This window comes from Prionailurus bengalensis, chromosome C1, assembly GCF_016509475.1.
Source record: "Prionailurus bengalensis isolate Pbe53 chromosome C1, Fcat_Pben_1.1_paternal_pri, whole genome shotgun sequence".
Taxonomy (NCBI): Eukaryota; Metazoa; Chordata; class Mammalia; order Carnivora; family Felidae; genus Prionailurus; species Prionailurus bengalensis.
Window position 1 is genome coordinate 5,405,448 of NC_057345.1, and position 14,663 is coordinate 5,420,110.

A 14,663-nucleotide genomic window follows, 5' to 3' on the forward strand; every position below is an offset into this window, starting at 1 on the left:
AGGAGTTAAGTGACTTGGGCAAAGTTATGTAGCAAATGAGTGGCAGAGAAGGAAATCAGACATTAATAAGCAGTCTCCAGAAACCATTGCCGTTAACATATTTTTTAATCCATAACAGGGTCAAGATGGCCTGTGAAATAAAGCCAGGAGATAAGTTACAGTGTAATTTTAAGAAACACACAAATGATCCAAAAGAAGGGCAGAAAAGGAGGAATAGAGCAACAACCACCATCACCAGAGGGAACATGTCAAACCCATAATAATAGCTCTAAATCTAACTGTATCCCCTCCACTTAAAAGGCAGAAATTGTCAGAACAGATTAAAAAAAAAATCAAGACCCAGCTATATACTGGCTGGAAAGTACAGTTTAAATATAATCCACCAAGGGATTGAGGATAAATGAATGAGAAAAGAGGCACAATGCAGATGACGAGCACAGGAGGACTGGCGTGCCATTGGTGATAAACTAGAGTTCAAGACAGAGTCTTCCTAGAGATGGTTCATAGTGGTGAGCAGTTCACCAGGGAGACACAACAATCATAATACATTATGTGTATTCGCTAATAGCAGAGTTTCCAAGGTAGGAAGTAAAAATGGAAAGAGTTAGAAAAAAATAGACTTTCCATAACCATTGAAGAATGTAACACTGCTTCTGTGCAGTTAATAAAACATCTAGTTAAAAAAAACGAGTAAAGCAGTAGATTATCTGAGCAATGCTGTCATTTACATGCAGAGAACATAGCACCCAGTATGTGCACAATACGAGTTCTTTTCAAGCCTACGCCGTGCATTCATTGAGGTATAAAATATGTTGGGCTGTACTACGTCTCAAAGTTAAAATAACGTTGTACATACTATGCTCTCTGGCTAGAGCTAATTCAGTTAGAAATCAGTGAAGCCCTCTGGGGTTAGAGTTTTCTTGGCAAAGTTTTTAACTACAGATTCAGGGCTGTTCAGGTTTTCTACTTGTTGAGTGAACTTTGTTATTGCCTGCCTTTCAAAGACTTGGTCTGTTTTGTCTACATTGTCAAATTTATTGGAATAAACGTGCATAATGTTCTCTTATTCTTCTTTTGACACCAGTAAGATCTCTAATGATGTTCCATCTGTCATTTCGGAGGTTGTCACCTTCATGTCTTCTCCTCTTTCTCTGATCAGTCTGGCTGGAGTTGATCGATTAGATTGGCCTTCTCAAAGCACCAGCTTACAGTTGCACTGGCTTGGTTCATTGTTTTCATATTTTCTATGTCACTGATTTCTTCTCTGATTTTTACTGTTTCCTTTCTTCCACTTTCGTTTTATCTTGCTCTTCTCTTTCCAGTCTCTCAACGTGGAAGCTGAATTGATTTTGGACATATTTCTTTCCTAATTGATTAAAAAAAGTTTTTTTTAAAGTTTATTTATCTTGAGAAAGAGAACGAGGAGGGGAGAGGCAGAGAGAGAGGGAGAGAGAGAGAGAATCTCAAGTAGGCTCCACACTATCAGAGCAGAACCTGATGTTGGAGCCCAAACTCATGAATCGTGAGACCATGACCTGAGCCAAAACCAAGAGTCGGATGCTTAACCAGCTGAGCCACCCAGGTGCCCCTCCTAATGGATTTTAATACAAATTTTCTTTTTTACCTCTAGCTGCGTTACACACATTTGGCTGGATTGTGTCATTTTCATTGTGTTCAAATACCGACTACTATCCCCTAACCATCTCCTTTGAAATCACTTATGTCATCATGTATCTATATTTGCTATCATATATTACTTCAGTACCACATATTTGGGGGCTTTCCACAGTTCTTTCTGTTACTGATTTCTAATTTAATCCCCTTGTGGTCCAAGAAAATATGAAACTCGAATTCTTCTGTATTTGTTGAGGCTTGTTTTATGGTCTGTGATGTGTTCTACCTTGATGGCTGTTCTTTGTGCACTGGGAAAGAAGGTTTATTCTGCTGCTGTTGGTTGGATATTTTCTCAGTGGAAACCAGGTCAGGTTGGTTGATACTGTTGTTCAGGTCTTGTCTGTCCTAACTAGTCCTCTCAGTATTTGTTCTGCTTCGCAAGGAGTCCTGAAATCTCTGACCGTAATTATGCATTTGTCCATTTCTCCTTGTGGTAAAACTGGTTTTTGCTTCACGTGTTTTGAAAGAACTTTTTATTTTGTGCATAAATGTTTAGCCTTCTTCTGAATTGGCCCTTTTTTCATTGTGAAATGACCTTCTTTATCCCTTGTATAGTCTTGACTCTAAAATACACTCTGTCTCATATTAATATATTCACTCTAGCATTTTTTTAAATCAGTATTAGCATGTTCTATCTTTTCTGCCTTTTTGCTTTTAACCCAGGTATGTTTATGAGCTTTACTTTCATGGCTGCGTAGGGACTTAGGGTATACATGTTCAATTGTTCACTGTCTACCTTCTGGAAATACTGTATCACTTCAGGTATAGCATAAAAATCCAAGAATAGTGTACTTCTGCTTCCCCCTTCTGGCCTTTGTCTGTTGGCATATGTCTTACTTCCACATATGTTATAAATCCCACCCCACGCTGCTGTTGCTCACGTGTAGGTACTGGTTATCTCTTCAACTATTTACCCATGTGGTTACCTCTAACAGTGCTCGTGGGGCTCAAACTCATAACTCCAAGATCAAGAGTCACATGCTCCTCTGCCTGAGCCAGCCAGGTGCCCCAGTACTATCAATTTTAAATCTAAAAAGACAACTCCAAGTCTGTCTACAGGTGTTTACTATAATAAGTTGTGGTATACACATAAAATGGAAGACTGTGATATGTAGACAATGTACAATGGCTGTCTTCGTGCTGGTAAAAGGGATGCTCCTGGGGCACCTGGGTGGCTCAGTCAGTTAAGTGTCCGACTCTTGATTTCAGCTCAGGCCATGATTTCACGGTCATGATTTCAAGCTGTGCATCGGGCTCTGTGCTAGGCACGGAGCCTGCTTGGGATTCTTTCTCTCCCTCTGCCTCTTCCTTTCCCCTGTGTGTACACATTCTCTCTCTCTCAAAAAAAAAAAAAAAAAAGGCGGGGAGGGGATGTTGTTAAGTGAAAAAAACTGTAGAGAGTGTACATATTATATGCCTTTTGAGTAAAAATCGGGGTGGGGAATATGAATCTGTATTCATGCTTATTTATAGGTGCATGAAGAATCTGGACTGATATAGAAGGAAATAAAAGAAAAGGAGTTTCTGTGGGGGAAATAAATGAGAACTAGATACATAGTAGACAGGAATGGGGAGCATTTACTAACTGCCTGTGTAATGCTTCTTGATTTTTGAACCACATGAATATACTACAGATTTTTAAAATTAATTCAAAGATAAAACATATTTGAAGAATTTAATTTGAAGAAGATAAAATACTTACAATAAGAAGATATTAATAAATGTGTATATGCACATTGAGTGTTACAACTCTGCAAAACGTATATGCGAGCGTACAAAGAGTTTAAAGAAAGGTAGAAAAAAATAAAACAACTTATTTGCTAGGTTGATGAAGTTTCTTATATTCCAGCTATTGTAGTAATGGTTGTAAAAATTTATTGAGAAGCAATTAGATTAGTGAAAATAAAATAAATGCAAATGATTGATAGCAATTAAAATTAAATCTGTCCCCTTCCACCTCAGCAGAAGCGACTCTGGCAGAGGATGCTGTCCCAGCGTGTGAGCCCTGGACGTCCGCGTACCTCAGAAGAATTTCAACATGGAGGGCTCACAAAAGCCATGCTGTCAGCCCACGCACAGAAGGAGGAACAGAATCATGTTGATAAATTCCGAGAAAAGATCCTGTCATCGCCCTACAGAGCCTGTCTTCCGCAAGAAAGCAGAAGCAAAGCTAAACATTTGTACGTTCAAGGTAGTGACGTTTTAAAAACCGTGCCTCGGGGCGCCTGGGTGGCGCAGTCGGTTAGGCGTCCGACTTCAGCCAGGTCACGATCTCGCGGTCCGTGAGTTCGAGCCCCGCGTCGGGCTCTGGGCTGATGGCTCGGAGCCTGGAGCCTGTTTCCAATTCTGTGTCTCCCTCTCTCTCTGCCCCTCCCCCGTTCATGCTCTGTCTCTCTCTGTCCCAAAAATAAATAAACGTTGAAAAAAAATTAAAATAAATAAATAAATAAAAATAAAAACCTTGCCTCGTTTATCAATTCCATAAATATGTGTAAGTACTGGGAGAGAGGAAGTGAGAATTGGAGGGTTGTTTTTAAGAAACACATGGGAGAGATGCTGAACGAAATTCCTGCCGACAGTTTGTTGTCTGGGATAACGATTTCTTAGATGCTGGATCTGAGAAGCTGATTTGATAAGAAAGTGATTGAGAGATTCTGAAGTAAGTTTATTTTCTAGCAGCAGCTTTTATCTGGGCTCTTGCTTCTCTTTTTAGTAGCCGTGGTAGTGGACGAGGTTCCTGTTGGCAGGTGTCGTGTCTTCTTCATCTGCTTACAATTACCTGTGAATGAATGGCGTTCTTCTCTTTTTTGGTTCTAGTTTCCATAATATGCACCCCCCTTCATCCTTTCAGGAGGCTCCGCTTCCAAGCAGCGCAGCGCGGCCGGCCGCAAGAAGGGGAAGCACAAGGGGAAGAAGCTGCCACAGCTGCCGGGCAGCAGTGGCACTAAGGACGCCTTCTGTCCCCACTTGCGAGGGGACGTCCAGGACACACAGCCCTGGGGCCCCTCCCCTGCCTCCTCTCCGTGGGCCTCCGGCCTGTCGTTCCCAGCTCCTTCCCCCGTCCCGGCCCTGGCCCGTGGGGGAGGAGGTCACGTGGCAGCAGTGGCTCCGTTCGAATGTCTGTCTGAGCCACGTTTGCCCAACTGCTTGCAGTCTTTTCCTGCCCCCCCTCCTTAGATACTTAGATACTTTGATGACCATTTTCCTGCACGAACCCCCTGTCTGTCCCCTTTTGTCACCATCCTTCCCCCCATATCCGTTCTTGGGAGCACCAGACTCTTCCGAAATTCCACCCTCAGCATCAGCAGTGGCTGCCAGCCTGGAACCCCCGTGGTCGTTCCTCAGCCGAAGGCGAGCTGAGGGGAAATGGGAGACGCCGCGTGAAGAGCGCGCACTCACTACCTCGAGGAGCAGCTCACCACTGTGGCTCAACTTACTGCAGGAAGACACGTTCACATCCCGCGAATCTTCAGATCAGATGAGAAGGGGTATTTGCCCAGAAGCCAAGGATGTAAATGACACTAACTTCTAGCATGTGAGTGAGAATATAAATGTGCGTCCTCTTATTAAAATTAAGGCACTCACACCGGGGCCCGACACTGAAGGCCGAGCAGGTAATCAGCATCATAGCTGTGGCTGAGACTGTGTGCTATGATTTGCACTGTATCCCCCTGACGCCATGTAACAAGCAAGAACTAAAGAGCCTGCTGAGTCCTGGTTCCTTAGATACTTGGTAGTATTTCCCAAAGTGCTGTCTTTCACATTTCCTATGTGAACCGGGCTCCCCGCCTTTAAATTTTTTTTTTTTAACATCTGTTTATTTTTGAGAGACAGAGTGAGACAGAGCATGAGTGAGGGAGGGTCAGAGAGGTGGGTACACAGAATCCAAAGCAGTCTCCAGGCTCCAAGCTGTCAGACAGAACCCGATGCGGGGCTTTAACCCATGAACCGCGAGATCATGATGTGAGCGGACGTCAGATGCTCAACCGACTGAGCCACCCAGGCGCCCCTCCCCCGCCTTTAAAATGTGATATCCAGTCATTTAATTTGACACAGTCATTGCCTACAAAATGTATTTTCTTCTTTACAACTGGGGTTGTGTTCTGGTAAGTTGGGAGTAAACCATACTGACAAGACCTGAACTGAGTGAGTGTGCCCTTGCAGGCGTGGTTGAGGGACCAAGGTGAGGTGTGTATGGAGAAGGGAGGGGCTGCTGTTTGTCATTGACTTATCACTAGAGTAGGCAGTTTCTAGTTGGATACTTACACACATCGTTTTCAAAACCAAAAATTGTGTGGGTCATTTTCCCTTAACTTTTTTTATCTCTTTACCTAAAAAGCCGTTCTCAGATATATTTATCTGGCTAAACTTTGGAATCTGATGTTCCTATACTTAGGTGTAGGAATCAAGACAAGTGTCAGTATTTACAATTTTCTTTGGTCTTCCCTTCAAGATATGATACCATTGTTGGACAAATGCTCAAAATATGATGATCCAGATAGAGAAAATATGCTCAATTTTGAAAGCCTGATATTAGTGCACTTGCTAGAATCTCATGCAAGGCAGTGTATCCTAGTGAGCAGAGCCGGGCTGTGGAATAAGATTCGGAGTCAGACGCTCTGTCACTTGATCAGCCGGTTTGCTGAACCAAGTCAGTCAGCCTTCCTTTGCCTTTGTTCCTGACTTGAAAAATGAAGAGACGGAACCTTGATAGCTTATTCTGAGGATTAAGTGAAGTAATGTTTACGTAGTCCTTCTTCCCATGCCATATAAGCTCAGGGTAGCTGCAACTTTGTTTCATTCGCTGTAATACTCGTTTTGGGAATAGTGCTAAGAACTGACAAAACGGTCGGGACATCCGGGATGACAAAACAGCAGAATTAAAGCGTACGACCGTATGGCGCCTCCCGTGCAGCAGGTGCAAACCCAGCCATATATGTAATGTTCCGTGCAAAGGGACTTCGACCAGTGTTGGGGACAGGCTAAACTGTTTGCTTGCCAGTTGTGTATGTGCTTCATTCTGTTTAACGTGCGAACTTCAAGATCTGCCAGTTATTTTGTAATATGATGCCTGAGATGTTGAAAATCTCTTCTTGTGGCCTTCCCTTCCGCAGCGTGTCGTAGGCAACAGCGGGAATAAGAACAGTTACACGGCATTACTTCACGAGGAGTCTCCTTCCAGAACAGGTTCTGCAGCATCAGGTAGTGGAGCAAAATGATGAATTCCCCACACTCTGTTGCCAGGAGATCACTGTGTAATGGGCCATCTGGTTTGGGCCCTAGTGCGGGAGTAATTTGTCTTTGTTTATAAGCTTATTATTTAAACTTATTGTTTGTTGGGGTGCGTTTACATACGATAGAATTCACCGGTTCTGACAAATGTATGCATTTGTGTAACCGGCACCACGGTGACCGTACAGAGCATTTCCATCGCCTGGAAAAGTTCTTCTGTGACCCTTTATAGTCAGTCTCTGCCCTGATGTTCCAGCTCCTGGCAACCGCTGATCTGTTCTCTGTCACTGTAGTTCTGATTTTTTATCATTTTATGTGAATTGAATCATCCAGTATACAGTCTTTTGTGTAGGGATTCTTTCAGGTAAGCCAGTGCTGCTGAGATTGATCCTTACTGGTGTTCCTTCCTATTACCAAGTACAATTAAATTGTGCGGACATCCGTTCACCAGTTGATGGTTACTCAGTTGCATTATGAATAATGCTGCTATGAACATTGAGTGTGAGTCTTTGTACACATGTGTTTTCATTTCTCTTTGGTAGACACATAGGAATGAAATTGCTAGGTCATGCGGTAAATGAATGATTAGCTTTATTTATTTATTTTTATTATTAAAGTATTATTGATATACAACGTTATATTAGTTTCCAGTGTACAACATAGTGATTCAGCAATTCTATACATTATGTGCTGCTCACCATGAAGTGTAGTTACCATCTCTCACCGTATATTATGACAGTATTATTGATTGTATTCCCCGTGTGGTGCTTTTCATCTCCATTAACTTATTTGTCTATACCTGGAAGTTTGTACCTCTTAAGCCCTTCACCCATTTCGCCTAAACCCATCCCCTCCCCTCTGGCAACCAACCATCAGCATGTTCTTCATATTTATGAGTGTTTCTGGTTCATTTGTTCTTTTGTTTTTTAGATTCTCCTTGTAAGCAAAATCATATGGTATTTGTCTTTTTCCGTCTGATGTATTTCACTTAACAAAATACCCTCTAGGTTCATCCATGTTGTTGCAAATGACAAGGTCTCATTCTTTTTTAAGACTGAGTAGTAGTCCAGTGTGTGTGTGTGTGTGTGTGTGTGTGTGTGTGTGTGTGTCACATCTTTTTTTTAGGTTTTTTATCTTAATTCTAGTGTCGTTAACAGACAGTTTTATATTTGTTTCCTGTACAATACGGTGATTCAGCAGTTCTGTACATCATTCAGTACTCATCATAAGTGTACTCTTTAATCCCCACCCCCTATTTCCCCTATCCTCCTATCCTCCTCCCCTCTGGTAACCATTAGTTCTCTAGAGTTAAGGGTCTGTTTCTTGGTTTGTCTCTCTCTCTTTTTTCTCTCCTTTGTTCATTTGTTTTGTTTCTTAAATTCCACATATGTGTGAAATCATACGGTGTTTGTCTTTCACTGTTTCACTTAGCATGCACTCTAACTCCAGCCATGCTATCACAAATGGCGAGATTTCATTCCTTTTTATGGCTGAGTAATATTCCATTGTGTGTGTGTGTGTGTGTGTGTATACACGCACATATATACATATATGTGTAAATATATATATATGTGTGTGTATATATTTGTATATGTATATATACATACCACATTTTCTTTATCCATCCATCCGCCTATTTATGGGCACAGGTTACTTCCATGTTTTGGCTACTGTAAATAATTGTGCTGTAACCATAGGGATGCATATATCTTTTCGTATTTGTATTTTTGTTTTCTTTGTATAAATATCCAGTAGTAGAATTATTGGATCACATGGAATTTTATTTTTAATTTTTTTTAGGGAGGTGCATATTTTTTTTCACAGTGGTTGCACTAGTTTACGTTTCCACCAACAGTGCACGAGGATTCCCTTTTCTCCACATCCTCGCCAATACCTGTTGTTTCTTGTGTCATTGATTTTAGCCATTCTGCAGGTGTTAGGTGGTATCTCATTGTGGTTTTGATTTTAATTTCCCTGATGATGAGTGATGTTGAGCATCTTCTCATGTGTCTGTTGGTCATCTCTGTGTCTTCCGTGGAAAAATGTCTGTTCAGGTGCTCTGCCCATTTTTGTCATCAGATTGGTTTTTTTGGTGTTGAGCTGTATGAGTTCTGTATGTATTTTGTGTACTAGCCCTTTATCAGATACATCCTTGCAAATATTTTCTCACGTTCAGTAATTTGTCTTTTATTTTTTTTAATGTTTATTTCTGAAAGAGAGAGAATCCCAAGCGGGCTCCGCGCTGTCAGTGTAAAGCCTGACACAGGGCTCCATCTCACAAACTGCAGGATCATGACCTGCGCCGAAATCAAGTTGGACACTTAACCGATTGAGTCATCCAGGCACCCCTGCCTTTTCTTTTTTTGATGGCTTCCATTATTGTACACAAACTTTTTATTTTGGTGTAGTCCCAGTAGTTTGTTTTTGCTTTTGTTTCTCTTGCTTGAGTAGACATATCCTTAAATATGTTGTTAAGGCCAATGTCAAAAAAGATGACTACCTTTTATGAATGAAGTTTTATGAATTCACATCTCAAATTTAGGTCTTTAATCCATTTTGAGTTTATTTTGGTGGCATCAGAAAGTGGTCCAGTTTTTCATCCTTTTGCATGTTGCTGTCCAATTTTTCTAATCCCATTTATTGAGGAGCCTGTCTTTTCCTCCTTTTACATTCTTCATCATAGATTAATTGACTATACGAGTATGGGTTTCTTTCTGGACTCTGTTCTGTTCCATTGATCTATGTGTTGGTTTTTGTACCAGTACCATACCATTTGGATTACTGTAGCCTTGTAGTATATATTAAAATCTGGGATTATGATACCTCCAGTTTTGTTCTTCATTTTCCAATTTGCTTTGGGTATTCAGAGTCTTTTGTAGTTCATACAGATTTTAGGATTATTTGTTCCACTCCTGTGAAAAATACTTTTGGTATTTTGCTAGGTATTAACATTGAATCTTTAGATTGCATTGGGTAGTATGGACATTTTAATGATTAATTCTTCCCATTCATGAGCACTAAATATCTTTCCATTTGTTTGTGTCTTCAGTTTTTTTCATCAGTGTCCTCCAGTTTTCGGAATATAGGTCTTTTATCCCTTCGGTTAAGTTTATTCCTAAGTACTTTTTTTCCCTTGTCAAAATTATTTTTTTTTTATTTTTTAAAAAAAAAATTTTTTTTCAACGTTTATTTATTTTTGGGACAGAGAGAGACAGAGCATGAACGGGGGAGGGGCAGAGAGAGAGGGAGACACAGAATCGGAAACAGGCTCCAGGCCCTGAGCCATCAGCCCAGAGCCCGACGCGGGGCTTGAACCCATGGACTGCGAGATCGTGACCTGGCTGAAGTCGGACACTTAACCGACTGCGCCATCCAGGCGCCCCCCTCATCAAAATTATTTATTAATATGTGCTGATAACACTTAGAAAAATATATGGAGTTTGGGTGACAAAATGGAATTATAGATCATAATTTTGACTATAGACAAGACAGTGAGAAGTAACATGACTAACATGCATTGTTTAACTTTTTTTTTTTTTAATATTCAAGTTAGTTAACATATAGTGTAACCTTGGCTTCAGGAGCAGAACCCAGTGATTCATCTCTTACATATGACACCCAGTGCTCATCCCAACAAGTGCCCTCCTTAATGCCCAGCACCCATTTAGCCCATCCCCCCACCACCTCCCCTCCAGCAACCCTCAGTTTGTTCTCTGTATTTAAGAGTCTCTTATGGTTTACCTCCCTGTTTTATCTTATTTTCCCTTCCCTTCCCCTGTGTTCATCAGTTGAGTTTCTCAAATTCTATATATGAGTGAAATCATATGATATCTGTCTTTCTCTGTATGACTTATTTCGCTTAGCATAATACGCTCTAGTTTCATCCACGTTGTTGCAAATGGCAAGATTTCATTCTTTTTCATCACCGAGTAGTGTTCCATTGTATATATACCACATCTTCTTTATCCATTTATCAGTCAGTGGACATTTGGGCTCTTTTCATAATTTGGCTACTGTTGATAGTGCTACTGTAAACATCAGGGTACATATGCCCCTTCAAATCAGCACTCCTGTATCCTTCGGATAAATTCCTAGTAGTGCAATTGCTGGGTCGTAGGGTAGTTCTATTTTTAATTTTTTGAGGAACCTCCATACTCTTTTCCAGAGTGGCTGCACTAGTTTGCATTCCCACTGACAGTGCAAAAGTGTTCCCTTTTCTCCACATCCTCACCAACATCTATTGTTTCCTGAGTTGTTAATTTTAGCCATTCTGACCGGTGTGAGGTAGTATTTCATTGTGGTCTTGATTTGTATTTCCCTGATGATGAGTGACATTGAGCATCTTCTCATGTATCTGTTTGCCACCTGGTTGTCTTCTATGGAAAGTGTCTATTCATGTCTTCTGCCCATTTCTTCACTGTGTTATTTGCTTTTTCGATGTTAGTTTGGTAAGTTCCTTATTGATTTTGGATACTAGCCCTTTATCCGATATGTCATTTGCAAATATCTTCTGCCATTCTGTCGGTTGCCTTTTAGTTTTGTTGTTTCTTTTGCTGTGCAGAAGCTTTTATCTTGATGAAGTCCTAATAGTTCATTTTTTGCTTTCACTTCCTTTGCCCTGGAGACATGTCTACTAATAAGTTGTTGTAGCCGAGGTCAAAGAGGTTGCTTTGTGTTTTCCTCTGTAAGATTTTGATGGTTTCCTGTCTCACATTTAAATCTTTTATCCATTTTGAATTTATTTTTGTGAATGGTATTAGAAAGTGGTCCAGGTTCATTCTGGATGTTGCTGTCCAGTTCTCCCAGCACCAGTTGCTAAAGAGACTGTATTTTTTCCATTGGATACTCTTTCCTGCTTTGTCAGAGATTAGTTGGCCATATATTTGTGGGTCCATTTCTGGGTTTTCTATTCTTTCCATTGATCTGTGTGTCTGTTTTTGTGCCAGTACCATACTGTCTTGATGATTACAGCTTGTAATACAGGTTGAAGTCTGGGATTGTGATGCCTCCAGCTTTGGTTTTCTTCTTCAACATTACTTTGGCTATTGGGGGTCTTTTGTGGTTCCATACAAATTTTAGGATTGTTTGTTCTGGCTCTGTGAAGAGTGCTGGTGTTATTTAGATAGGGATTGCATTGGATGTGTAGATTGATTTGGGTAGTATCAACATTGTAAAAATATTTGTTTTTCTAATCCATGAACATGGAATATTTTTCCATTTCTTTGTGTCTTCTTCAATTTCTTCCATAAGCTTTCTATAGTTTTCAGTGTAGAGATCTTTTACCTCTTTGGTTGGGTTTATTCCTAGGTATTTTGTGGGTTTTGGTGCCATTTTAAGTGGGATCGATTCCTTGATATCTTTTTCTGTTGCTTCATCATTGGTGTATAGAAATCCAACTGACTTCTGTACATTGATTTTATATCCTGCAACTTGGCTGAATTCATGTATCTGCTTTAGCAGTTTTTTTGGTGGAGTCTTTCCGGTTTTCCACGTAGAGTATCATGTAATCTGCAAAGAGTGAAAGTTTGACGTCTTTGCCAATTTGGATGTCTTTTATTTCATTTTGTTGTCTGATTGCTGAGGCTAGGACTTCAAGCACTATGTTGAATAACAGTGGTGAGAATGGACATCCTGTGGCATTCTGATCATAGTGGGAGAGCTCTCGGTTTTTCCCCATTGAGGATGATATTAGCCGTGGGCCTTTCATATATGGCTTTTATGGTGTTAAGGCGTGTTCCATCTGTCCCAACTTTCTTGAGGGTTTTTATCAAAAGATGCTGTATTTTGTGAAATGCGTTTTCTGCATCTATTGACAGGATCATATGGTTCTTATCCTTCCTTCTACTAATGTGGTATATAATGTTGATTGATTTGTGAATATTGAACCAGCCCTGCAGCCAAGGAATGAATCCCACTTGATCGTGATGGGTAATTCTTTTAAGGTACTGTTGAATTCAATTTGCTTGTGTTTTGTTGAGAATTTTGGCATCTGTGTTCATTAGGGATATTGGCCGGTAATTCTCCTTCTTAGTGGGTTCTTTGTCTGGTTTTGAATCAAGGTAATGCTGGCTTCATAGAATGAATTTGGAAGCTTTCCTTCCATTTCTATTTTTTGGAACTGTTTGAGAAGAATAGGTATTAACGTTGCTTTAAATGTCTGGTAGAATTCCCCTGGGAAGCCATTGGCCCAGGACTCTTATTTTTTGGGGAGATTTTTGATAACCCATTCAATTTTTTTGCTGGTTGTGAATCTGTTCAAATTTTCTGTTTCTTCCATTTGAGTTTTGGTAGTCTGTGAGTGTCTAGGAATTTGTCCATTTCTTCCAGATTGTCCAGTTTGTTGGCATATTATTTCTCATAGTATATTCTCATAATTGTTTGTATTTTTGTGGTGTTAGTTATGATCTCTCCTCTTTGGTTTTTTATTTTATCTATTTGGGTCTTCTTTTTGGGAAGTCTGGCTAGGGGGTTATTAATTTGTTTATTCTTTCAAAAAACCAGCTCTTAGCTTCATTGATCTGTTCTGGGTTGTTTTTTTTTTTAATTCTGTATTGTTTATTTCTGTTCTCATCTTTATTATTTCCCTTCTGCTGGCTTTGGGCTTTATTTGCTGCTGCTTTTCCAGCTCCTTTATGTGTAAGGTATGGTTGTGTATTTGGGAACTTTCTCGCTTCTTGAGATAGCCCTGAATTGCAATGTATTTTCCTCTTAGGACTGCCTTTGCTGCATCCCAAAGGGTTTGGACTGTCGTGCTTTCATTTTCATTTGCTTCCATATATTTTTAAATTTTTCTTTAATTTCCTGGTTAACCCATTCATTCTTTCGTAGGATGTTCTTTAACCTCCATGTATTTGGGGGCTTTCCACATTTTTTCTGGGAGTTGGTTTCAAGTTTCATAGTGTTGTGATGTGAAAATATGCATGGTATATCAGTCTTTTTGTACCTGTTGAGTACTGTTTTGTGACCCAAAATGTGATCTGTTTTGGAGAATGTTCCATGTGTACCCGAGAAGAATGTGTATTCTGCTGCTTTAGGATGAAATGTTCTGAGTATATCTGCTAAGTCCATCTGGTCCAGAGTGTCATTCCGAACTGTTGTTTCCTTATTGATTTTCTCCTTGGATGATCTGTCCATGCTGTAAGTGGAGTATTTTATTAAAGACTACTACGGTTATGGTATAATTATCAATAAGTTTGCTTATGTTTGTGATGAATTGATTTATATATTTGGGTGCTTTCATGTTGGGGGCATCAGTATTTATAAGTGTTGGCTCTTCTTGATGGATAGACCCCTTAATTATGATATAATGCCCTTCTTCATCTCTTGTTTCAGTATTTGTTTTAAAATCTAATTTGTCTTATATATAAGTGTGGCTACTCCGGCTTTCTTTTGATGTCCATTAGCATGATAGATGGTTCTCCATCCCCTCACTTCCAGTCTGCAGGTAGCATCTGGTCTAAAATGAGTCTCTTGTAGGCAGCATATAGATGGATCTTGTTTTTTTATCCATTCTGATACCCCATGTCTTTTGATTGGGTCATTTAGCCCATTTATATTCAGAGTGATTATTGAAAGATACGAATTTAAAATGTGTCATTGTGTTATCTGTAGATTTCATGTTTGTTGTGATGTCTCTGGTCCTTTGTAGTTTTTGCTACTTTCCACTCACAGAGTCCCACTTAGGATCTCTTGCAGGGCTGGTTTAGTGGTTACAAACTCCTTTAGTTTTTGTTTGTCTGGGAAAGTCTTTATCTCTC

At 40.1% G+C, this 14,663-nt stretch overlaps 1 protein-coding gene across 1 annotated transcript in view; it reads left to right on the plus strand.

Moving 5' to 3' along the window:
- Nucleotides 1-14,663, plus strand: part of PER3 (period circadian regulator 3) — a 60,915-nt gene that overhangs the window by 37,764 nt on the left and 8,488 nt on the right. The window contains 4 exon segments of the mRNA XM_043578467.1: nucleotides 3,637-3,865; nucleotides 4,526-4,845; nucleotides 4,847-5,185; nucleotides 6,789-6,876. Coding sequence (XP_043434402.1) covers nucleotides 3,637-3,865; nucleotides 4,526-4,845; nucleotides 4,847-5,185; nucleotides 6,789-6,876 — 976 coding nt within the window.